General features: G+C 42.6%; 1 protein-coding gene across 5 annotated transcripts in view; it reads right to left on the bottom strand.

The window, feature by feature from the left end:
- The window catches only part of sorcs1 (sortilin-related VPS10 domain containing receptor 1), a 194822-nt gene extending 169849 nt beyond the window's left edge, over nt 1-24973 (bottom strand). For all 5 annotated transcript variants that reach the window (XM_075463338.1, XM_075463339.1, XM_075463340.1 and 2 more), the window contains exon 1: nt 24131-24973. In XM_075463338.1, the coding sequence (XP_075319453.1) occupies nt 24131-24817 (687 nt within the window). In that variant the 5' untranslated portion in view covers nt 24818-24973. The remainder of the gene's footprint in view (nt 1-24130) is intronic.
- Between the last annotated feature and the right edge of the window lie 216 nt (nt 24974-25189).

Below are 25189 nucleotides of genomic sequence, written 5' to 3'. Positions count from 1 at the left end.
AGGTCACTGTGCAGGAATAAACCTTTTCAAAGAAGTGGAAAAACTGAGAGATTAGTGGAGTCGGGAAAGACAAAAGCAACAAAAAAAAACAGTGATTTCTCAAAGAAAACTGCTGATGAAGAACAAAGGTTTCCAAGGTGATGCTGAAACTGCTTCTTTTCTCAGGTGGACTGCATTTGAAATGGTTGCCATCTCCCATTCTACCAACAGCACCACATTCACACAAGGTTAAACACAAATTAATGCACGTTATATAGAGGTGTGACCAGAATGGCATGTGTGGGTGAGCAGTTAGCTCATCTGGGGGGGGGGGGGCAGAAAACAATACCTGAAAAAAATCGGTGGAAAACCACTACTACAACTTCAAGCATAATAATAATAATAATAATAATAATAATAGTAATAATTAAATTCGGGAATGAAAATATGGTCACACTAGCATAAATCATGACCGTCAATTTTGTTAACAGTGCGGAATTTTTTTATGAAGTTTTTGTTTGTTTGTTTGTTTTTTTGTAAAGAAATGTAGAACTTGTATGATGCATGCAAACGCACCATTACAACGCCATCAGGGTCACAAGAAATGTGTTCACCAAGTAACTGCTAAAGAGAAGAAATAAAGCAGAGAGTACCAGAATACTATTACCCTCCAGTCCTGTTGTATACCAGAACTAAAATCTACATCCATTGTCCAGCAGAAGAACAAAGTGTTTAACACAAAAACATCCGAAAATGTGAAAATCGCCTTTTTTTTTCAGCAGCAAGGGGTTAAGGTTACGGAGGGGGGGAAACACGTTAACAAAAAAAGAAATAAAGATATAAACTTTGCAGATATACTGTATGCTTTTTTAAAATCACCACCTGCATTTATTCTATCAATACAAGACTCAAACAGAGATAATGAATCGTGGCCTTTTTTCTGGCCAGTTTTCTTTGGATGGACAGGGCATTCCCCCCCCCAGCCCCCCCGTTGCCACGCCCCTGCGTTGTATGCTTATTTCAGCTGACAATTAAAGGGTTGGCCGACTATAGCCTATGAATCAGGAGGAAGCAAATGATTTATGCTTCAGTTTCCACAGGGATACATCACATCCAACCCAAAGACGAATGTAAAACTAATAGCATTGGTCTGGATGTGCAACGCTCAGCAACACTTAGTGAAAAACAATGCGTCAACCCTCAGTAAATTAACACTATTATCACAGATAAAAGTTATCCTGGAACCAAAGCCATTCTGAACATGTATGTTTTCCAATCTGTAACCAGTGTTTGCTCCGCTGAATCCCTCCAACTTCAACTCACTCACACTATGTTCTGACTATGATTAGACATCAACCCACACGTTACCCACAAGGCAAAAGGAAAGGCCAAGCCAGCTATTTATGCTGCACTCACGTCCACACACGCTACCTGTAACCCATCAAATCCTTACATCAATGAAACCTTTGTGCAGACCTTTAAATACAACCTACAAGCTCCTCTAAACTAGCACCCCTACAGGTGGCACCAGGTTTTGAATATTACAAACCTATAATGTGGGGTTTTTGTTACTCCATCAAATATGACTCGTGTGCATCACGGTACCTCATTTATATTAGTTATGTTTAGTGCTAGTTCTATGCTGGGGTGTCAGTAAACTGAATCATGTGAATATAAACTTGGATTTCTGTAAACAGCAGTTTAACTGCGACACCGACTTGGATTAGGTCCGTGGGACCTGGACTGTGGGAGGAAATGATAAGGGGCAGAAATCCGGTGGGACTGGGATTTAAAAGCAGTCCGATGCAGGACTCTAGTCCAGGGGATCCAAAACAGTCCCCAGCACAGAACGAGCTTTCTAACTCAATTTAAGTGCTGCTGCTCATCCCGTGGAGAATTGCACTCTGGATGACAGACCCACAGAAGATCTACAACATCGCTGGGAAAACTGAAGCTCCCAACATATTCATTTACAGTAACTCCCTTCATGGTTAGGTTTAGGCAATAACATTGCTCAGTTACCTTCGCATTCGCAGTTAGGACTAAAAAACGTTCTTTCCACACATGCAGGAACACCATGGTCACACAAAGATGGTCATTCATGGCATGAACAAACAACCAATGGGCTTGTTTTTGTCTTCAACAACCACATTTTTCATCGTACTGATAGTAAAAATGTTTAGACAACAGAGACTGATTGCACAGCTGGAGAAGCTGATTCATGCTTTGTCAAACCTCGTTTTACATTTTCTTACATTTCGGTGTTGTTGCACTACGATCTATTTGTAAGAGAACGACGGAAACTGTTGCAAATGGACTCACTTCTTCCCGTTGACTGTAAAAGATAATCCCTGACTGAATGCCTGGTGATCTGAGCTAAAGCAGAGCTGTTTTTTTTTTTTTTGTAGTCGCAGCTATTCAAACGCTGCCTGGAAACCAACGACTGCACTTTGTTCAAACTCAGCAGGCTCAGTTAAAAAAAGGCAAAGGCTCATTTTGTTCTCATGAGAGGATTTCTGAATTCTGTTTGTCAGTTTAATGTTTGAGCTTTCCTTTTGGATAAAAGAGGTACACTAATGCCCTGAATCTCCTCTCATCTGCCTCCCACCATCAAACAGCCTCCGCACCACACCTCTCGGGCAAGTGGTGAGTCAAAGACGCACAGAGCCTATTACCGCTCGCACAATGTTAATCACACAGAATATTACCTCATCTCACATGGTTGAACTTGAGCTCTTTCTGTACTCTGCAGACCTTCAAAAGTACAAAGAAGCGTTTAAAGGTAAAACACACGGACACCGCACTCAATTAGCCGCGACGAGCAAATTCATTTCTTTATTTTTGATCTATTATTTGGAATCGTGTCTTTTCACTCCGTCGCAGCCCTTGGATCACATTATAACCGTCCTCCGGGCTCACTGCTGAGTGGATGGACTGATTAAAAACCCTGGTAATTTTGTTGGTGATCATGAAGACATAAAACCCTAACGAGCCGAGGCTTGATGGCGCTCCTCTCGGAGTGCTCCTCGATTATAGGACATTTCTGTACGTATGGGATAAGATACAGCTCGGGGATGATATAATACAGTATGATTAAATTTAACACACTCTGATGAATTTCACATTTTAATTAAGAAAACAAGCCACGACTATAAATGTAGCATTGCTTATCTACCTTCCCAACGATTAAATCATGAAAAGATCAGGGAGTCACAAGAATTTTAAAGTTCCTCATGCAGGAAAAAGATATTTTGATGGTTCTTGTGTGACTTTGTTCTCCACTTTGATAGATAAGTGCTATGGAAGACAGTCCAGCTGCTGCAGCTGCCGCAGCTCTGATGGTCGTAAAGTTTCATTTCATTAAAGCCATGGCTCTCGGCCACACTGTAAAAGCAATAAATTAGGGTATAGATGCTTTAATTGTTGCATGTTTTAGAAAGTAAATCATTAGACAAAACTACTTTCGTACCTCGTTAATAACAGCAGAATTAACGCTCAAAGAAGCATTCTCAGCTCAAGTTTTGAGAAACATCTGGATCCTTTCGAACACAATATGCAGTGCTGCTTCATCAAGTGTCAGCAGCCCGACTTTGTGCTCGTCTGATAGGCTTTGATAGCGAGATGCTGGAAGAGCTGCGACACGGAAAGTTGGGGCGATCAAAGCCTCATCCCAGGGAAACATGGTGGTTCACTTGGTAAAGACAGGGCTGATGTAAATGTGTTGAGACATCAGCAGATGTGGCAGGAAGTGTATCACCAGATGTCTTCATCTGTCCCCGGTGTGTCTTTTCAAGGATGACGACGTACACAGATGGGCCCCTGCCAAAAATCAAGAAGTGATTTCCTTTTCTCAGCGAGTGCTCCGGGTTCACAGAACACATGGACTCTTCCTGCTCTCTGCTCGCAGGAGATTGTCAGCGGCAGAACAAATCTGAGCCGGTGCGAAAAGTCGACAAGACTGCGCGACAGTTTGATTTATCCACATTTTTGTAACATTCATCACTGAACAATGTATAATGCACGACTTCACACCTTTTCATGGCATGTGTTTTGTCATCTGTGAAATGGCTCCAATTCAGTTTCCATTGAGCACTTTAATGTCAACTGCGTAGATTCCAAATCTATATTCTTTTTTTTTTCCGTTATTCTGTGTTCTAACTGAGCACTCACAGTTATAATCAGCAGTGAAAGCGAAGGAACAGGAGAGAACATGAAGCTGTTGGTTTTGTAGCTTTAGTTCTACGCTGACATGATGTCTGGAAAAATAACACATCAGCAGGTGTTCCACCAAGCAGCTGGCAGGTGGAGGCTTTCAACCCTTTGTTCTGAAAAGTTTAGAACATTTTGTAAGATGCAAAACAAACTTAAAGTTGTTCATTAGTTTGAAGGTTTCTTTAAAGACAATTACAAGGAAATAATGTTCAGTTTCACTGTTTTAGAAAATAAAAAAAACAAATTTAAATTCAGAGATGCTGAATATTACTTATTTATCCAAGCAAGTGTTCTGAAAGATTCTCTGATCAGCAGAATAATTGGTGGCATGTCAGAGTTTCAGGGTGGGTATAAAAGGAGCGTTTTGGTCTTTCAAAGCGAGGATGGGTCATGGCTCATCACCATGTGCCCGACTCGATCAAAGAATCAGCTCTGTGCAGAAACACGGCCCAGTTCTCTGGACCCCAGCTCATCTCAGATGGACAGAAAGACAGTGGACACGTGTTCTGTGGTCAGATGAGTCCACGTTTCAGCTGCTTTTAGGATAAGTTAGCATCTGTTTCTAAATCTGTGCTAAATCACTACTGCTAACGGTCAAGATGCTCAAAATCAAAAACAAAAAGAAGGATTTTACTTAATTCGGACGGGTTTAGCAGAGATCTAACCTGGTCGTATTTACAGGTTTAAATACAACAACTTTACCCTCAGAGGTCACATTCATAATCCCATTATTATCATGAAAAATCTGCTTCTGCCGCATTAAACAAACAATAATGGCTTTAAAGTATCAGCAAATCATTTCACATTCATCATACATCAGTTAAACTGTATTCTAATGTCTTGATTTTTAAAGAAATAATGAATATATCTCACTTTATTACCACCACTGCAGCCTTTCTCTCGCCTCCTGTCTACAACTCTAAAGTATGCAGAGAGCTGGTGACAGACTCAAATAAAATCATACTTAGAGGCGGTGCGTAATACAGGTGAGGACGTGTGTGGCTGTACGTGCCAAGACCAAAACAAAAAGTCTCTCATCTGAGCTGTAAAGAGTCTTCTGTTAAATCCTTCAGATTGAGGCTCAACCTAATTTTTGCTTTAGTACTCTTTTAGTTCAGGCTATTCAGTGTCTTTTTGTTGTGTTTTTTCCCCTTAAGAACACTCGACATGTGATTAAAGGATCAAATCACCAGCTGCCCCGACAATCTGTGTAGTTTTTTTTTTTTAAACAAACTAAATAAGAACATCGTATTTAAAAGGATAGTTCGCCTCTTTTGACATGAAGCTGTATGACATCCCATATTAGCAATATCATTTATGAACATTTTCTTACCCCCTGCTGCTTCCTGTGAGCCGAGTTCTGGCCTCGTTTTGGCGTTGACGAAAGTAGTCCGGCTAGTTGGCTGGGGCTGATGGTGAGATAGTGAGATGGAACAAACAAGGGAAAAAGCCTCAGGTTCGCCATGTCAATCCTCCTCTGAGTCAGTGGGACAGGATTAGCTTAAAGTGGAGCTCATGTTACCTCCAGCCAGTTGGTAAACTTGGTGAAACACAAAAACTGTCAGGTGAGCCAGCAGTCAAGAGCACTCTGACATTCAGCTGCAGTGTTCCAGCAGGAGCACCACCAGCCTTTTCATCCGCCTCTGTTTTACCTTCCCATCGTCGCAGGATCAGATTTAAGTGTTTATTATGGGTGGCAGACTGCACTGAGTTCCCCATTAAAATTCACTGTGTTGATTTGCAGCACTAATGTGGCATTATTCACTTCCACTGTGCAGAGGTGTTACTGCAGCTATTAGTCATGCTGAAATAAGAAGTTTAAATGTCACGTGTTTGATTAATTTACAATCTGGTTTCATGGATCTTAATTATAAGTATCCAGGAAAACTTTGTTGCAGACAGTTAAAGGGGACCTGGTGTGCTCATCTGCAGCTTCATACTTCCAATTAAAGTAAAGACGAAATCTGATATATTTAACTTCCTCTGCAACATCCTTATATTTCTATCTTGTTAAAACTCCCCTTCAGACAGGTTATAGCCATGATAGCAAACTGTAAACCAACTAGGTCACATCATTGAACTTTCTTTTTCTTCTTGTTGGACATGGCAACTCTAAAATCCATCCATACACGTGTTACTACATCACATTCACCCCCCACAACTGCCAATTTAAACAAATCTGAGACTATTGTGCAGTTGTTTGTGACAAATTAAACACAATCCTGTAATAAATATTGAAACCATGTACTTGTATTATGTGAATTGTTTTCATTTTAGTTCAGTAAAATCAGTCATCAAACCTACTTCGAGTCTGCTATATCAACCTTTATCCTTTAGTGTTTAAGATCACTCAGTGGGTTTACATGGCACTGAAAGGATCAGATAATTGGCTAAATTACAGTTATTAAGTTCATGTAGACACCTTAAAGGTAGGGTAGGGGATCTTTTTCTGGAACATATTTTTACATATTGCTTGAAATACTCTTCACACCCCCATTGCAACCAATTAATTAAAAGTTTTGACACAAATATGAAAAGTTTTAGTGGCCTCTAGAATCTAGGAAAAACACTATCCAATCATTGTGAACGGACCGTTCACAATGATTGGATTCTGATGCCGTCTATCAAACTGCAATCTGCTCCTCCCTCCCCCTCCTTCCCCCTGTGCGCGTACCCTGCTCCGTGAACAATTACATGTCCAGAAGCTTGGCAGGAAGCTAAACTAGAGCCAGCTTGGCTAGCACCTAGCATTATTAAACGTATATTTAGCATATACTAAATGCTAAATACGGCAACGATCGATGCTTGCTGTCAGAACAGCGCTCGTGCACCTTCGTGCTCGTTCATGTACTCTAGAGGCGTGGCTTCGGGGGGAAAGTGAAGAAAAGGGTTGGGACTTTTTACCTGTGTATTTTCAAAATGCAGCTTCGCTGGACTCAAAATCCAGGATCTCCTACCCTACCTTTAATCTGACAAGAAATTGGATCGGATTAAGACCCCGAGATAACTCAGTTGAAAGTCACACTAAACCTGCTTGTAGACGGTGAAGCACGTGGTGAATTGGACTTTGCGTTCTGCGCATGCTCAAGATTTTTTCCCGGGGTCGTGACCCAGAAGTCAAAGGAGACGATATCACTGTTGTCGTCGCCGTCGGAAACGCGATGGAGAACGCTCCGTTGTGTATCGCGCTTGTGCAACAAGCAGCTCATCACAGACGAAATATAGAGGGACGTAGCTTCATCTTACTCTGAGTTCTCCATCTTTCTCGAATGCCTGAGTTTGTTGTTGAAGAGGTCAACAGGAAGTGGCTCTATAAGCAATAGTTGAAATGGGTACAGCGCCACCTATCATACCAGGGTATGACATGCTTTGTGCCTATGATTCCATTCATTCACCGCCATATATCCAAGGATAATTAACCTTGCTCAAATAAGGAGCATAACCCAACTATAGCTGTAATCAAATTAATCTCATCATGTAGACCCACTGACAGATTTGCTCAGGTTCTCAAGCTGCAACGTGTACACACACACACACACAATTATGCATCCACAATGAACCTTTCACACCAACTCTGGCAGCCTGTGAGAATAGAGATGCTGTGTGAACTTTACCACAAAGTGAGGTGAGAAAAATAAATTTCAGCATAAGTTGACAAAAGCAGCCTTTGTTCTATAGTTTTTCATGCAGCAGCATCCGTGTGAGAATGCAGGAAGAGGTATTGATCATCAGCAGTGTCATAGTGGTCTCATTAAAGATTTGTGATCTGTAATGTTGGGTCATTTCTGCATGCAGCGCAGGAAGTGTGTGGGCTTTTCTAAGAGACAGAGAAAAGTGGGAAAGGCTCTGTTGTTTTCGCTTTTGAACACAAAATGTTTGGCATGCATCATGTCGAATTCAAGAGATGAGTGGGCAACACAAGGTCTCTCATTTAGCTACAGATGCAGACGGAGCAGGAAAACAGAAACGGTGCTTGTCAAAACATACAGAAAATATCGTCACCTGTTCTGGCTTTTATTCAGCTTCCATCTGAGCTGTTTGTACCGCTCTGTGTCTCCATGTTATACCGGCCCATCTCAGCGTGCCGGCACGTCTTGAAAACACCTTTCTCATCTTGCCTTTCGGACACATTCCGATGGTTTACAGATTGCCAGAGATTCAATTTGTGCCACAGAAATGTCTCGTGCAATTCTGAACCTGATCAGTGGGCGAGATGGGACTGAAAAAAAGGCCTCTGGCTGCCTCGCAACAGCTGCAAGAATCACCCTTGTCAATCTGAATTGCTACATGAGGGAAGAGGTTTGAAAGGAAGCAGATAACACATAAACACTGTGACCAGCGAATGAATCTTAGTGCCGCAGACTGAAAATTTCCCGTCAGAGGTTATCAGCCGTATCACCACAAACCCCATCCTGCAAATCTAACTTTTTCAGATATCCCAAAGTCATTTTAAGTCCCTGCTCTTACTCAATACAGCCTGCGTGGTGCATGAATTTAATTTGCTCCCATAACTTCCACAAATCTTATCTGTGGGTGAGCTCCACCATGCAGCTCAGCCTTGAAGCCACGCTTCAGTGCTCTCCTAATAGTGTTCAGAGCTCCTCTTTCCCACATCTTTGCCATCACCATTGTTCACATCAAAGTGTCAATCACATCTCAGGGCAGCGGGGCAGCGAAAGCAATGTCACCAGCAGCAGCGGGAAAACAGAGTGCCTATGTTTCTGAGGTAAGTACCTGCAGTGTGACGTTTCTAATATCTGGTTTTACGATAAATCCAGATATAGCAGAAACTTAACTGCTGACCTTTAAAGACAAATCTCACATCAAATGCTTTCTATTTAGCTACTATTACCAAAACACATTGTACATATAAAATGTTTAAAGAAGCAGGCCTGTTATTAGCTGTTAACGGCTGTGTCTCCATCCGTGTTGTTCATTTAGTTCATCGGAAAAGCCCAGAAGAAATGTCAAATTAAAAAAAAAAGATGCTTCAATTTCACTTCATGTTTTTAGGCTTGTCGGACTAGGTTTGTGCCCTTCAGTGTAATACTTTAAAGCATTTCGATGCTCCACTCAGGAGCAGATGGAAACAGCAAACATGTTAAAATGTTCTGATGCAGCAAACATGTTAAAATCACTGATCACATGACTGATCGGCTGTTTCTGCTTCCACAGACTGACATAAGAGAATAATCACAGCTGTTGGAAGTAATTCTCAAAGACTCCATAAACTCCACAACGTGAAAAGCACAACACCAATGGTTATTATTTCATAATTATTATTCAATAATCCATATTCTGTTCACCTGATTTTCAACAAAGCGTAATTCGATGAATCTCTTTCCTGAAACACAACAGAAGAGGGTGTTGGACTTCTCCAGAGATGCCTTTTGTCAACGATTCTGTTCATTATCTTTATGGACAGAATTTCTCGGCTTAGCCAAGTGATGGAGGGTTTCCAGTTTAGTCCATTTAGAATCGCACTTTTGTTTTGTTTTTTTGTTTTACAGGTGCTGTGGACCTGGTGGCTTCATCTCGCTGACATCTCCAGCAGACACTGGGATTGTTTACAGCCGAGTGTGAAGCAGCTGGGATGAGAAATAGCGACCTCCAAACCTGAGGCCATGGTCCTTGGTTGGAGAGAAATAACCACTCCAGGCTGGGAGTGAAAGTATTTCAGGTTCTTTGAACAGAGTGGGAGATTGACAAGCTGATTGCAGCAGCCACTCCAATGATGGATGTTGACGCTGTACCTGTCTGATGTGGTGAAGAGAGAATTGAGCCGAGAGGTAAAGCTGTTGATTTACCCGTCCATTTGCGTTCCGAGCCTCGCCTATGGTCATGAGCTGTGGCTACTGACCCAAAGAGTGAGATCACAAATATTAGCAGTGGAAATTAGTGAGCTCCAAGGGATGGCTTGGCTCAGCTTTAGGAGTTTGGCAGAAGAGCTCTATCGTTTGGGAGGGACTCAGATTAGAGTCGCTGCTCTTCTGCATCTAAAGGAGTCGGTTCAGGTTGTTCAGGTATCTGGACAGGGCACCTTCCGTATGCTTCCAAGGAGAAGTCTTTCAGACAAAGATTATATCTTTCGGCACTCTCGGGAATACCTGGGAGTTTTTTCCCTGGGAGTGCTAGAAGGATGCGGCTAGGGAGAGGGAGATGGATGGATATCTGCTCAGACTGCTGCTCCTGCAATCCAGTCTCAGATAAGTGGTAGAAAATGAATGGATGACGGATAAATTACCGATGTAAATGTAACCGGCGGCAGGCCAAGGGTTATCTGGGCCAGCAACATGTGATACACAGGATAAGAAGCACTGTGGGTCTGTGGTGCACTGGCTGTGGATCAATGAGGAGAAATCTTTTTCATCACCTGAAGCAGCGCTTCGTTTGAGCACGGAGAATGCTAACTTTTACCAAGACAGCCCGGAACAAGTGCTAATCTTTCCCCGATAACAACACCTGTGCAGCAGCAGCAGAAGACCTCAGAGTCTGCTTTATCCAGTATCCGTATGACACAAAATCTGAGAGACACTGGGATATTACAAATCCAGCTTATTGTGTTGCAAACGACATGCTGCCAATAAGAACAGTGGAAAATAAGGGGTTCAAGGGGATGCTACAAATGTTTACGCCCAGGCAATACAAATTGCCTGGGCGTAAACATTTCTCCCAGACCGCACTCCCACTGATGTATAATGAGTCAAGAAAAAACTGCAAAATGCAGCACACTTAACAGTTTTATAGTTTTAACAGTTTTACATGTCATGTTCAACTTGCATTTGGTTAACAAAATTTAACCTTCTGATAGCTTCAAATCTCACTTACCGTAACAGGGAAAATTCAAATTCAAATTCACAAAATAGTGATTTGTTCTATATCGTGACAGGCCTACATATCAATATCGACTGATGTAAAAAATATATCGTGATATGACTTTTTTTCCATATCGCCCAGCCTACTGCACCATGATTCTTTAACTAAAGCTGCTAATTCAGCTCAAACCTTCTGTTGCTAAATGCACAATATGGCGGCCAATATGGCGGCAGCGGCTTAACAACAACATAAAGAGAACAAACGCCACTCTCTGGAGTTTATGACAAACTCATTTCTACACATCTCAAATCATCACTATGAGATCACTGAATTACATTTATAACCTTGTTTTACCGCACGAGGCACGCGACCTAGCATGTCTGTTGTGTTAAGGCGGATTTACAGTTGACGTGTCGCTCACGGCGGTGGCGGCCCGTGACGTCAAAATGACGTTTCAGGCATGGCACTTGCCTTAAAAAGACGGCGCAGCGCGTTGTCTGCACCAGTCGATTTTTGTAACTTGGCTGCGCCGAGAACGACGAACCGGATGGACCAATGTGAGACCAGGCTCAGTCAGGAGGTGCGTTTGTACAGGCAGCTGTACGAAACTGCAGTGAAACAGCACAGGGACCAAAACTCGTGCACAGAGATTGGCAGAACTTTGGGGAAAGAGCTAGAGTTCTGTAAGAATGTGTGGAAGAAGCTACGGGACAGATACGTGAAGGCAAAGAAGAGGGCAGAGACTCGAAGTGGTGATGCCGGGAGATTCAGACCATCACCTCTTTTAACTGAATTGAAAAATAAAAATGATCCAGATACTGCAGCAGTATCATTGATGACAGTATTCCTCCTCTTGACAGTGGTATTGTTTTCTTCTCGACTTTCAGAGTTTTTATCCCAGTTAGTGCTGAGTACAGATAAAGTCATTGTAGTGGGTGACTTTAATATTCATGTAGATGTTGAAAATGACAGCCTAAATATGAACTTTAATTCTATATTAGACTCTATTGGATTTTCTCAGAGTGTTCACAGACCGACTCACTGCCTTAATCACACCCTTGATCTTGTGCTGACTTATGGCATTGAGAGTGAACAGTTAACAGTGTTCCCTCATAACCCTGTCTTATCTGACCATTTTCTGATAACCTTTGAGTTTACATTACTTGACTATACAGTTTCTGCGAAGAAATTTACATATAGAAGGTGTCTATCAGAGGATGCTATAACCAGATTTAAAGAATTAATTCCATCATCCTTTTCTTCACTGCCATGTGCAGATATGACAGAGGACGACTACCTAAACTTTACTCCAGCAGCACTTGACTCTCTTGTTGACAGCACTATAGTTTCAATGCGTACAGCACTGGACAATGTTGCCCCTCTGAAAAGGAAGGTAATCAGTCAGAAGAGGTTGGCTCCTTGGTATAATTCACAGCTGCGTGCTTTAAAGCAGACTGCAAGAAAGCTGGAGAGACAGTGGCGTTCCTCTAATTCAGAAGAGTCTCAATTAGTCTGGAAAGATAGTTTAACAATGTATAAGAAAGCCCTTCGTAAAGCTAGAACTGCTTATTATTCATCATTGATAGAAGAGAATAAGAACACTCCCAGGTTTCTTTTCAGCACTGTAGCCAGTCTGACAAAGAGTCCGAGCTCTGTTGAGCCAGGTATTCCTTTAACTCTCAGCAGTGATGATTTCATGAGCTTCTTTATTAATAAAATTGTTTCTATCAGAGAGAAGATTGATGGAGTCCTTCCCACTATTATCAGTGATGTATCATCAAGTACAGCAGCTTTAGAAGTATCTTTAGAACCTGATTTGTATTTAGACGGCTTCTGCCCAGTTGATCTCTCTGAACTAACGACAGCAATAGTCTCTTCTAAACCATCAACTTGTGTTTTAGACCCAATCCCAACCAGACTGTTAAAGGAGGTTTTCCCATTAATTGACACTTCCATATTGGATTTGATCAATCTGTCTTTGTTGACAGGATATGTACCTCAGCCTTTTAAGGTTGCTGTAATTAAACCTTTACTTAAAAAACCTACTCTTGATTCAGAAGTGTTAGCTAATTATAGACCTATATCTAATCTCCCTTTTATGTCTAAAGTTCTTGAAAAAATAGTTGCAGCTCAGCTTTGTGATCATTTCCACAGAAATAATCTGTTTGAAGAGTTTCAGGCAGGATTCAGAGTGCATCATAGCACAGAAACTGCACTGCTGAAAGTTACCAATGATCTCCTCTTAGCCTCTGATAGCGGACTTGTGTCTGTGCTTGTCCTGTTGGATCTCAGTGCTGCATTTGATACGGTCGATCACAGTATCTTATTACAGAGACTTGAACATGTTATTGGGATTAAAGGAACTGCATTAGGCTGGTTTAAGTCATGTTTATCTGATATATTTCAGTTTGTTCTTGTAAATGAAGAATCTTCCTCACACACCAGAGTAAGTCATGGAGTTCCTCAGGGTTCTGTGCTTGGACCGATTCTTTTCACTTTATACATGCTTCCATTAGGTAACATTACAGTATTAGACAGCATGGCATAAATTTCCATTGCTATGCTGATGATACTCAGCTGTACTTATCTATAAAACCAGATGAACCCAATAGGTTGGTCAGACTACAAGCATGTCTTAAAGACATAAAGACCTGGATGACTCAGAACTGTCTGCTTCTAAATTAATACAAAACTGAAGTCGTAATCTTTGGACCTGAGCGTTTTAGGGAGAAATTGTCTAGCTATATAGTTACTCTAGATGGTATTTCCTTGGCTTCTAGTTCTACAGTGAGGAACCTTGGAGTTATTTTTGACCAGAATTTATAATTTGACTCGCATATAAAACAGGTTTCTAGGACTGCCTTCTTTCATCTTCGTAATATTGTTAAAATCAGGAACATCTTGTCTCAGAGTGATGCAGAAAAACTAGTCCATGCATTTGTTACTTCAAGATTGGACTACTGTAATTCTTTATTTATGGGCTGTCCCACATATTCTCTGAAAAGCCTTCAGCTGATCCAAAATGCTGCAGCCAGAGTTCTGATGAGAACTAACAGGAGAGATCATATTTCTCCAGTTTTAGCTTCTCTTCATTGGCTCCCTGTTAAATTCAGAATAGAATTTAAGATTCTTCTCCTTACATATAAAGCTCTTAATGACCGAGCTCCATCATATCATAAAGATCTCATTATAAGATATTTTCCTAACAGAGCACTTCGTTCCCAAACTGCAGGTTTACTTGAGGTTCTCAGAGTTTCTAAAAGTAGAATGGGAGGCAGAGCCTTCAGTTATCAGGGCCCTCTCTTGTGGAATAAGCTGCCAGTAAATGTCCGGGAAGCAGACACCCTTTCCACTTTTAAGACCAGGCTTAAAACTTTCCTTTTTTATAAAGCTTATAGTTAGGGATGGCTCAGGTGAGCCTGAAACATCCCATAGTTAAGCTGCTATAGGCCCAGACTGCTGGGGGCCTCATCTGTCACACCTTTCCTCACTTTACTCTCTTTATGTATATGTGACATTATTGTGGTCATTAACTTGTGTTTCCCTGTTCCAACAGATATCCTTTGAATGGTGTACAGTGCCGCCGCGGCCCCCTCCCCCCCTTTCTGTCTTCTCAAACCCCAGCTGGTCGAGGCGGATGGCCACCCTTCCTGAGTCTGGTTCTGCCAGAGGTTTCTTCCTGTTAAAAGGGAGTCGTTTCGCTCCACAGTCGCCTCAGGCACGCTCAGGACGGGAGATTGGACCGAAAAAGAAAAAGTTTTCAGTGCAATCTGTTGGTTTCCTTAGCTAGGAAATTGTTTTTGAATTGGCTCTATATGAACGAATTGGATTATTTTATGAATAATTATGATTACAATGAATTGAATTCCAATTGGCTTGAATTGGACTTTATTATCTAAGTGCCTTGAGATGACATTTGTTGTATTTGGTGCTATATAAATAAAAATGAATTGAATTGAAATTGAATAGAGTAGCGCTAACCTTCACGTAGCAGCGCCACCTCTGTGACGGAGAAAATTGCAACTACTGGCGCATCGACTTGCGCCACTATATATAGCCGGCACAAAATCGTGACGTCATCAACACCGCTCGCGCTAGCAGACGCGGCAACCATACTAGAGCCTTTACTAACGCTCGGCAGATACAGTTAACTACGCGCCAAAACACTATATGTCCGTCACAGTCATCCTAAAACAGAGAAAAGTAGTTCCTCAGTCATTCACCTTTATGTGAGCTTAAACTAGTGAGTTTAGGGAGTGCTTTTACCTGTGGATCAATGAGGAGACACATTGGATTAGCGTGTCTCCTCAAGCCAGCGCCATTTTTCATCTGTTTGCATGTGGAAGAGCTTGCTTGAAAAGAAACGTCCACAGGGGCGTGCGAGCTCCATCTTTCGCTTCGGCGGAGTAAATCCACGATGCGTTCAAGTCACTCTGTTAGAGTAGTTCTCTACAGTGTTATCTCGAAAAAATTAAGAGGGGTTTTTGTTTTCTTAATAAAACTCTACATATAGCGTTTTCAACCTATTACATGAATAATAATCTATCAGCTGTTACTGAATGCTTCTCTCTCTTAGCAGCAATCAAAGCTCTTTACAGTATTCCACCTCCAGTCTGTCACCACTAGAAGTTCGAGTACCTGGCAAGAGCTCAAACTGCTGTGATTAGTTAACAATCAGCTGCCCCACCCTCAGATTATATTATTAATACTCTGAGTGAGTTATAAAACCAAAATTATATTGCTGCTTAAATGGATTCCTGATTTTATAGTTAACACATTTCCTAAAAGAATATATATGTACCACGAGCAATCAAACACCATGGTCTGAGGACCATAATCATCCGTTTTGTGATTTATTTTTCCTCACACCTACTTGCTGCAAATGGAGTGGTCTGCAAAAAAGTACAAAAGAATGATTGAAAACTAAAGAAAAGCAGGACCAACTGGAGCAATACTCACACAAGCAGCTGGAGGAGTTAAATAAAGTGTTCACACCTTACAGAATGCATTACCTGTCATTTTTTCTTTCGGAGTGGAGGGAATCTCTTGGGATTTCGCTTTAATTAAGACTGAGAACCTAGTTTGTTTATAGGCATACGCAGCCTGATGGCAAGTAAACGCTGCTCAGAGGAGCGTGACAGCATCCACTTTCCTGATCACTTCCAGGCATGTACCGAAGGATCGCTTTTCCCACGCAGTGGCTTCGGCTACGTTTGTTGTTTCTTGTGTCTTTTCTGCTTTTTTTAGCCCCTACTCTCCCCGGGATGTGCTGCGCATCAGGTCGGAGAGCGCACAGATTATGCTCCACTCACAATGAAATTGGATGTTTGCAACCTGATTTGGAAGCTGTAATGGCAGCATTACACAGGAGGAGTGTGGCCAACACAAGGTGCACGTTATGGATGTGAATAATGAGGATGGACAGGAGGACGTGGAAGAACATAAACATGAAAAGTAGACTTCTACAAATGTATGCAGGTGACGAGATCAACTTTCAAAGATGTAACTTGAAAGGATGATGTGTGAGATGATGTTCATGTTTTATGTACAACTAGAGCTGTTAAAACTTTGACTTTTTCAATACAAAAACAAATTTGTGAAGGTACTTAAAAGTAATCATCATTTGTATTTTGTTGATGCCTTCATATTTTTTGCTTTTGCTTTTGCTGTCAGATTACTTCATATCTGGCCAGGAAAATGGTAAAGAAATGCAATGATTCATTGAAACGTGCAAATATAAGCACAGCTCAGCCTTTTCTCCCTGTTTCCCTTCCTTAAGAACGGCTTCTTGACAGCCACCCTTCCATGTAGCCCATTTCTGATGAGGCTTGGGCCAACAGCAGATGGATCAGCTGAAGGTCCAGATGCATCTCTCAGCTCCTGTGTCAGGTCTTTGCTGGATTTTTCCCTCTTTCTTAAGGACATCACTTTCAGATCCTGTTCATCTGCTGTAGATAGTTCTTTAGGCCTGACACTTCTTCTTTTGTCCTCCACTTGTCCAGTTTCCTCAAATGTTTTAAGGACACACTGCACACCATGCTGAGATATGCCAAGTTTTCAGCTAACAGCTCTTTGGGAATCACCTTGTTGCTGCAGAAATCCTATTTTCTGTCTGTCAAACTGTGTTATCTTTGCTGATTTTCATAGATGCAACTAAAGAAATGGGAACAAATGATGTGTCTCTGTGACAGGCTGCTGGTAACAAAGTGCCTAAAGATCCAATTTAAAATGGCTTCTTTGCTAAGTTGTCTGTTATGTGTGGACACAACATTGGTTCATCCCTTGAGTTAGGAGCCTTTTTTCTGCTGTCAGTGTTAAGTGGCTTAATAAAAACATATATTCCTCTGAAAATGCTCAGGTACAAGGACTGAAAATGAGTGAAAAAGCAGAACATTTCAATAGAAAAACTTTGAAAGACCCACAGAAAGCTGCAGAACTATTGATCAGGACACTTTAAAAGCTTAAAATGTCTGACTAATTGGAAGCAAATAAAAATAAATTACGGGTGGATCAATTATTGTGCTTGTTATTGTGGAAAAAACCAACTGCAACCAAATGCAGATTGATGGTAACTCTGTTGATACAGATAAATGGAGGATTTTCAAAATATAAAGAGAAACTGCAAATGGACAAAAATAATCTAATTTCATCCTTCAAAAGAATCGGACAAATGTTATTTTTTCTGTTCTTCTCAGTTCGGCCAACAGATGAAGGTGAATTACTCGGTGAACCTTCCATCAACTCCATTTATAACTGTGAGAACCTTCAGAAAGCAAGTTCGTCAGCAGCCTGACAGTGACAGTAAATGGGAAAATGATTGCAGTGGTATTAATACTTTAACTGGAAATAAATACTCAAGCTGCTCTCTATGCAGGAGGTTGATTTCAGGTTTTTAGTTTTCTTTTCCTGATAGTTCTCAGAGAAGATTGATCAACGATAGATCTACAAAAATGTGTCAACTTCTCTGTGTGATAATGGGGAAGTCCAAATTTAAGCAAAGAACCTAAGAATTCAAAATCTGGAGACCACGAAACAGTGTTTATGCATAAGTTGATGCATGAGCATGATGAGCGATCACACAGCTAAAGTGACTCAGAGACGTTCATCAGCATCCCTCCAGCAGCACCACCGGCAGATGCACACTACATTTTTCATGAGTGCGTTGTCAAGAGCAGGTTTTTATACTTGAGTTGAGCTCCATGCCCCCTTTCTACGCCAGGTTTCCCTCCCGCGCTGCGCCTGATGTGCGTCCGTCTGCTCTAAATCACGCTTGATTTCTGTCATTTCGGACAAGCGGTTTCAATCTCACAACTCCACAAAGCCCTGACGGTCCTCAAATACCTGAAAATGTGCAAATTATGAGGCCTTGATGGTGAAGGCAGAGTGCGGTAGAGATGGAGAATAAAATCTGGGGCTGGTTGTTGCCATGGCTATCGGGATTCAAGCACAAATAGATTCCCTCGACACCAACCAGAGCTGGTGTAAGACTGTCGACTGAGACAGCATATGTGAGTGAGCGCCTCGCAACTCCTCAGAGAGCGCAATGTGACCGACGCCTCATTAATTGGTGACAAGATCTATTGATATCTTACGTGTGTGCGTGTGCATAAAAACGCGAGACACCATGTTGTTGCCACAGGGTATGATTTTATAACTTCCCTGCCTGAGTTCTTTTATTGGACGCGCTCCAGCATAGGTTGCTGCATGTCTCCAGAAGCTCAAAGTCGACTTCTTAGTCTGACAGCAATATGTCACCCGGAATCCATCTGAGTGGCAGCCTGAAGCACTTAATGCCTGACATTTCCTAATGTAAATAATGCGGTCCCCTTGCATGTCTTGCATCCATCTGAGCAGTATGGCACAACTCCCCAGCTGAGAGGGCTCTTCACCTGGAACCTTTTTTTTTTTTAGAATTTCAATGCAGCTCCAGCCAGTGACATGAAGTAAGCAGATTAGTGGTCATGTTTCTGTTACATGTAGAGGAGAGTTAACTAGCTGTTCGCTGAGATGTGAAAGAACTATAGGGTACTATTCAAATGTGTCAGTGGTTGACAAAAAAGATGGATGCTAGGCGTAGAAGGACACGGATGCGGACTTCAGAAGCGAAAGCAAAACTTGATTTATTATTTCTAAAACAAAGTTAGCACAAAGCGCGGCTGAGCCGGTTGACAAAAAACGAGACTGTGAAAACAAAACATGACTGTGACCAAAAAAAAAAAAAAAAAAAAAGACTTGACATGAAAATACTTAGCTTGGTTTGAACAAGAAGACGTGGCGTGAAAGTGCAAGGATCTGACAAAGTGCATGGGGAATTCTGGAACTAATTACTGAGGAGGGTGATTGGTGAGTGAGTGCAGCTGATGGGGAAAACACAGGTGAAGGAAGTGAAGCTGATGGCAGGGCAGGAGAAAGACTGAGGTGGCATAGCATGGCAAAAACTAAAAACAAGACCTGAACCGAAAACTTAACAAAACTAAGACATGAAAAACTAAAACATGGGAAAACTAAAAACTTAAACAGAAACTAAAAACGTGGCAAAAACCCACAGACATGACAGTTGCATTAAAGTCAGTAGAGTTGCTGCATTTGTCTGTTTAGATTGTTGTAAAGCTGTTTTTTACTCTGTTGGACAGTTTGGATCGGGCCAATGAAACCGTTTTCCCCTGACATCAGGGTGTCTGGCCTTACAGGTGCAAATCTGTAACGGCCGGACTCTGAGGTGGAAATTATACACGAACAAAAAAAAAGCCTCAGGCTTGAGAGGTGAAAAAGTCTAAATGGAAAAAAACTAGATAATGTTCTCATTTTGCCCTGTAATTATTTAAAATGAAAATATATTGGACCCAAATATGAAACACCTGTATTCCAGTGATTGAGTGCCAAGATAATTTGTGATGAATCATTAGCAGTGCTGACAGAGTTCAGCCTGATTTAGGGGGTGAATGTTGACATTGTGATTACTGCCAAACCATCGTGTCTGCAGTGTTTCTGTGTCAGTATCATTCAAGGAGATAAACCACATTGTTCCACATCAGCCACACTAATAACACAGACATCTTCTTTGGGCTTATGATCTCTCCTCTCGATCCTACAGTGCAGATCTCTCCACCTACACAACGCAACACAACAAGTTCTCAGCAGCTCTCTTGAGCTCCCAAATATCCTCCAACACAAACTCACAAACTCTCAAAGTAAGTCCTGGAAAAGTACAGTTTGATACAACACTGAGACCTCTCTCCTGCAGGGTTTTAGAGAAGCTTCAGGTCACGATCACATCGTGAACTTTTAGTAAACTCTGCAGAGCCTCATGCAGCAGCATTCACAGCACATCACAGAGATGAACATGCACGTTAAAGCGAGGGGCAGGGTTTGTGTAAATTCTTCTTATTATAACAGCATTTTTCTAAAAGCAGGGCAGTTCATTCAGCTGCTGTGTGTGCATTCATACACACAGTGGTTGTGTTGTTCTCCCTCTGCTGTGTACGGCTTGTGTAACTTGTATTGCCAATATTTCATGAGTCACAATCAGAACCTCCGATTCAAGCTAGCATAGAGCGCTCCTGCAGCGTGGGATGGTTGAGAGGTGGGCTTTGTAAAATTATTAAAGGTTAAATATTAAGAGCGTCGGAGCACTTATCCCTCTCACTTAAGCTCCGTGGCATGTTGTTGACACGTCTGTTTATTTATACAGCAGCGCAGACGGTGAACGCCGAGCGCGTCTGCTCATGATTACAGCAACAACTCTACATATTTCATGTGGGATCTCTTTTCTTCTATTCTGACACATTTTTGAGTAAGTCCGATTATTTCACGGTTTCACAAGTTTGCTCACAGCTCTTAAGCGAACAGGGCCTCAGAATAGAGCTGCGAGTCTGTTGTTTTATTAAGTAAGAAAGCAGAGAAGGTTGAAGAGAAATCCTTAAAGCGGTTTCAGAGATTCAGGGTGTCGCTGTGAGGACGTTTTCAGTCGGGAGCCGCGGCAGTTTGTCAGGCCAGCAGAAACACCTGAGGCGGAGGATGGAGCTTCAGTCAGGAGCGAAGTGGAGGGTATGTGAGCCGGCGATATGTGTTTGACTGAAATTGGTTTTGTTACAGACAAGGCTAAGTGGTGTGGAGCAGTCAGGACTTCAATGCGTAGCAGAATCAATCCGAGGATTTTTCAGAGAGAAAAAAGCTCATTCTCTCTGTTGTTTTGCCTTTGAATTTGCTCTAATTATGTTTTGACTTTGAAGAACAAGCGGATAAAGATCAGACCTCAAAGACGATCAGTATTTTTAAACTGTGCTGTACTACGGCGTGTTTTTTCGAGGCTTCCCCGAGTGCTGTCCCCTCTCTGAGTGTTCACAAACCAAAACAAGAATTTAGGCCTGCATTAGTGCATGTTTGTATAGCTCAGGCTTAAATCTAAAGCCAGACAAAGCTCTTTCAATTGAAGGTTTAACATAGCAAGAGACTATCAAGTTCAAACGAGAGCTTAAAAGAATCAGTGTGTGAGAAACTAAGTGAACCCCTGATCCAGCAGTTTGTAGCAGCAGCTTCAGCAGCAGTGAGTTGAAGTAATGGTTTCCTGTGGGAGGTTATCAGCCTCTCTCATGGTGGTGGAGGAATCTTGGCCCACTCTTCTTTCCAGCGTTGCTTCAGCTCATTGAGGTTTGCAGCATTGGTTTCTGCACAGCTCTCTGAAGGTCCCACCACAGCATCTCAGTCAGGCTGAGGTCTGGACTTTGACTGGACCATTGCAACACCTTGATTCTTTTCTTCTTCACACATTCTGTTGTAGATCTGCTGCTGTGTTTGGGATCTTTGTCCTGCTGATGAGCCAGTTTCAGCCCAGCTTTAGCTGTCGGACAGACGGCCTCACATCTGACTCTAGAACACTTTGGTATCCAGAGGAGTTCATGGTGGGCTCAATGACTGCAAGGTGCCCAGGTCCTGTGGCTGCAGAACAAGCCCAGATCATCAGCCCTCCACCACCGTGCTTGACAGCTGGTATGAGGTGTTTGTGCTGATATGCTGTGTTTGGTTTCCTCCAAACGTGCTGCTGTGCATTATGAGCAAACATCTCCACTTTGGTCTGGTCTGTCCAAAGGACATTGTTCCAGAAGTCTTGTGGTTTGTTCAGATGCAGCTTTGCAAACCTAAGCTGTGCTGCCATGTTCTTTTTAGAGAGAAGAGGCTTTCTCCTGCAGCCCTTCCAAACAAGCCATACTTGTTCAGTCTTTTTCTAACTGTGCTGTCATGAACTTTAACCTTTAACATGCTAACTGAGGCCTGCAGAGTCTGAGATGTAGCTCTTGGGTTTTTGACCTTGGGGTGACCTTGCTGGGACGTCCACTCCTGGGAAGATTGACAGCTGTCCTGAATGTTTTCCACTTGTGAATAATCTTTCTCTCTGTAGAATGATGGACTCCAGATAGCTTGGAAATGGCCATATAACCCTTCCCAGATTGATGGGCAGCAACAACTGCTTCTCTGAGATTATTGCTGATGTCTTTCCTCCTTGGCATCGTGTTAACACACACCTGAATGCTGCAGAGCAGCAAACTGACAGAACTTCTGCTTTTATAGAGGTGCTCACACTGACTGATGATCAGTTAATCAGAGCATTGATCAGCAGCTCCTGGCTGCTACTGACCCTCTTAGTTCCTGTGGAAGCATTAAAGGTGGACTTAATCTTTCACACACTGCTTCACATGATCTTTTATTATGTCCTGAATATGTATAGCCTTAGAATTGAAAGAGAATTTACTCTTTTTTTCACATGACTGTTCATCATATGTTGTCTCTGAAGAGGGAACAAAACTGCTATATACAGGACAGCTGGTGTAACTGGTTAAGAAATGTGTTGCTCTGTGCGACGCTGCACATGGTGACACATCCAGCTGCACTGCCTGCTAATGAAGAGCTGCATACACAACACATGAATGCACCAAGGGACTCAGGCAGAAGAGTTCCGAAAAAACAGTGTTCCTCATTGCATTCTGAGGCACGATGAGGTGGTCTCAATATGGCTTCAAACCATCTTCATCTGTATTTTTATTTACTCTAAAACTGAGATCATTTGAATAAATTCTGAGCATCCTGAGTCTGACTCAGGTATGGGTCGTCCTCACCTGGACAGTTACATCCAGCAATGATGTTGAAACACCCACACACACATAAAAGCCTTTTCTGCTAAAAGAGGAAAAATGTTCCCATTTCAAAGTTTATTTAAATGTGTGTGTGTGTGTGTGTGTGTGTGTGTGTGTGTGCGTGTGTGTGTGTGTGTGTGTGTGTGTGTGTGTGTGTGTACAGATCACAACCTGAACATAAATCATTCATTTTTCCTCCAATCGATCACACCATCGACAACACTGATCACACATTCGCTTTAATTTGAGGTCTAACACACAGCAGCTGATGGTCATCTGCTTTATGAATATGTTCACACATGTCTGATCGTGAACTCCATGGCTGAGCTCTCTTCTGATACTCTCATTGCTGTCGTCACTGAGGGTCTCTACAGAAACTTTGCTACCCCTCAGTGCCAGTGGCTCATGATACCTGCTGCAGCAAAGGGAGGAGGAGGGTTTAAATCACCTCTCCCACAGCCTGCAGTGCTACTTGAAAATCCTGCCCTCCGGACAGAGATGCTCTGTGCACACCGTGAACAGCTTGATCCACACATCGGTTCAGCTGCTCAGACTTAAGAATCTCTCTGATATAAAGCCTCTATTCCACCACTCTCCCCTCTCAAGTCTCCTGGAAGTCACTCTCTCACCCTACTACTTAAAAAAAATACAAGCCCTCATCTTCTAGCCCTCAATTCAAATTTTTCAGATTTCAGTATGGTGCTGAATTGATAGAACTTGGCCTCTGATTCATTCCGTCAAAAAGTGAGGAAATGAGTGATGGCAGGCAGCAGGTTCATATCATACTTGGATGTGACAATTTAATTAATGAAGTCTCGCTGTTCGACTCTCTCTCTTACGCGCACACACCCGCGCACATTCCCACACTTGCATTTTCAAAGCACATCGGCAGAGGTTAGTGTGCCCAAAGCCAGCCAGCAAAAGGCGCACACTTCCATTCTCTGTGGCGCAAACAGACACAAACACCTGAACGGACGAGATAAATCACTTACACTGCTGTTCTGTCCGGACCAGTGCACCATGGCCTGGTTGTGAGATGAATCCCCGGTCAATGCGAACGTTGAACTGTTAAGTTTTAGCTCCTCTTGCCTCGTCCCGGCGGATCTGCGCTCCTCTCCGCTCCAGCGCAATTCAGAGCGCGTCCCTCTGCGCACAGCCGCCGAGCCGGTGCCCACTCCCGGGTCTTGCTTTTGGGTTGAGCCGGTGTTTCTGACTTCATCAACATCACTGTCCCTCCTGGCGCGCTCTTTGTGACGGACGGGAGAAGTCGCGCCATCGCTCTTCTTGCGCTGATCGCTCATTTTGAGGAGAGAAACTTTCATTTTTGCAAACTCGTTCTCAGCATTTTCTGCGCGCGGGTTGTCTGAACTCCGTTTCAGCCTCGGCTCCGTGTACTCCGCCCGGTTTCGAGCGCATTCTGCGGACCCAGCCTTGCAGCGGAGCCGCTGACTCTTGGCACTCCCAGCCTGGTCTTCATTCCCAAAAACTTCTCCCCTTAGCCCTGTTGCGGCCACACTTGTGTCAAATTTCAGCAGTAATTCCTGTGGACGCCAGCTATTTCCAGGCTGACATGACCTGCAAGTTATCTCAGCGTCGGCGACGTAGAAACAGGACATCAAGAAAATCAAAAACCAAAGCGCACTGGACCACTTTGGGCAAAATGTGACCTCTCCCTCCATCGCTGGAAGCTCAGAAGGATGCTGTGGATAGCAGAAGTCCTTACCCCGAGTCTTCGCTCTGCCTTTTCGGGGTGAACTTGCGTTCGGCTGTGAGAGAGGAACTGCTGCAAGTTGTGGCGTTGCCCAAATGCAGTGAGTGTAGTAAAAAGTGCGACTCAGCCTAAGTGGTCCAAGTTGAAGGATTTGATGAAATGAAATCCCGCACGCACGGGGGAGGAGCTGAGCATTCAGACTGAGAGATGGAGGACAATGTTTCGACTGTCTTTCTCCATATTTGTTATTTTCCACCATATGCTCGACCTTAATTAAAGCAGTCAGTCATACATTCAGTTGCGCTGCTCCTTTATTTTTTCTCACAGCCATTTTTTTCTC

Source organism: Odontesthes bonariensis, chromosome 4 (genome assembly GCF_027942865.1).
Source record: "Odontesthes bonariensis isolate fOdoBon6 chromosome 4, fOdoBon6.hap1, whole genome shotgun sequence".
NCBI classification, from domain to species: domain Eukaryota; kingdom Metazoa; phylum Chordata; class Actinopteri; order Atheriniformes; family Atherinopsidae; genus Odontesthes; species Odontesthes bonariensis.
Note: the sequence above shows the minus strand (reverse complement) of the source record. Positions and strands in the feature narration are given on the sequence as shown.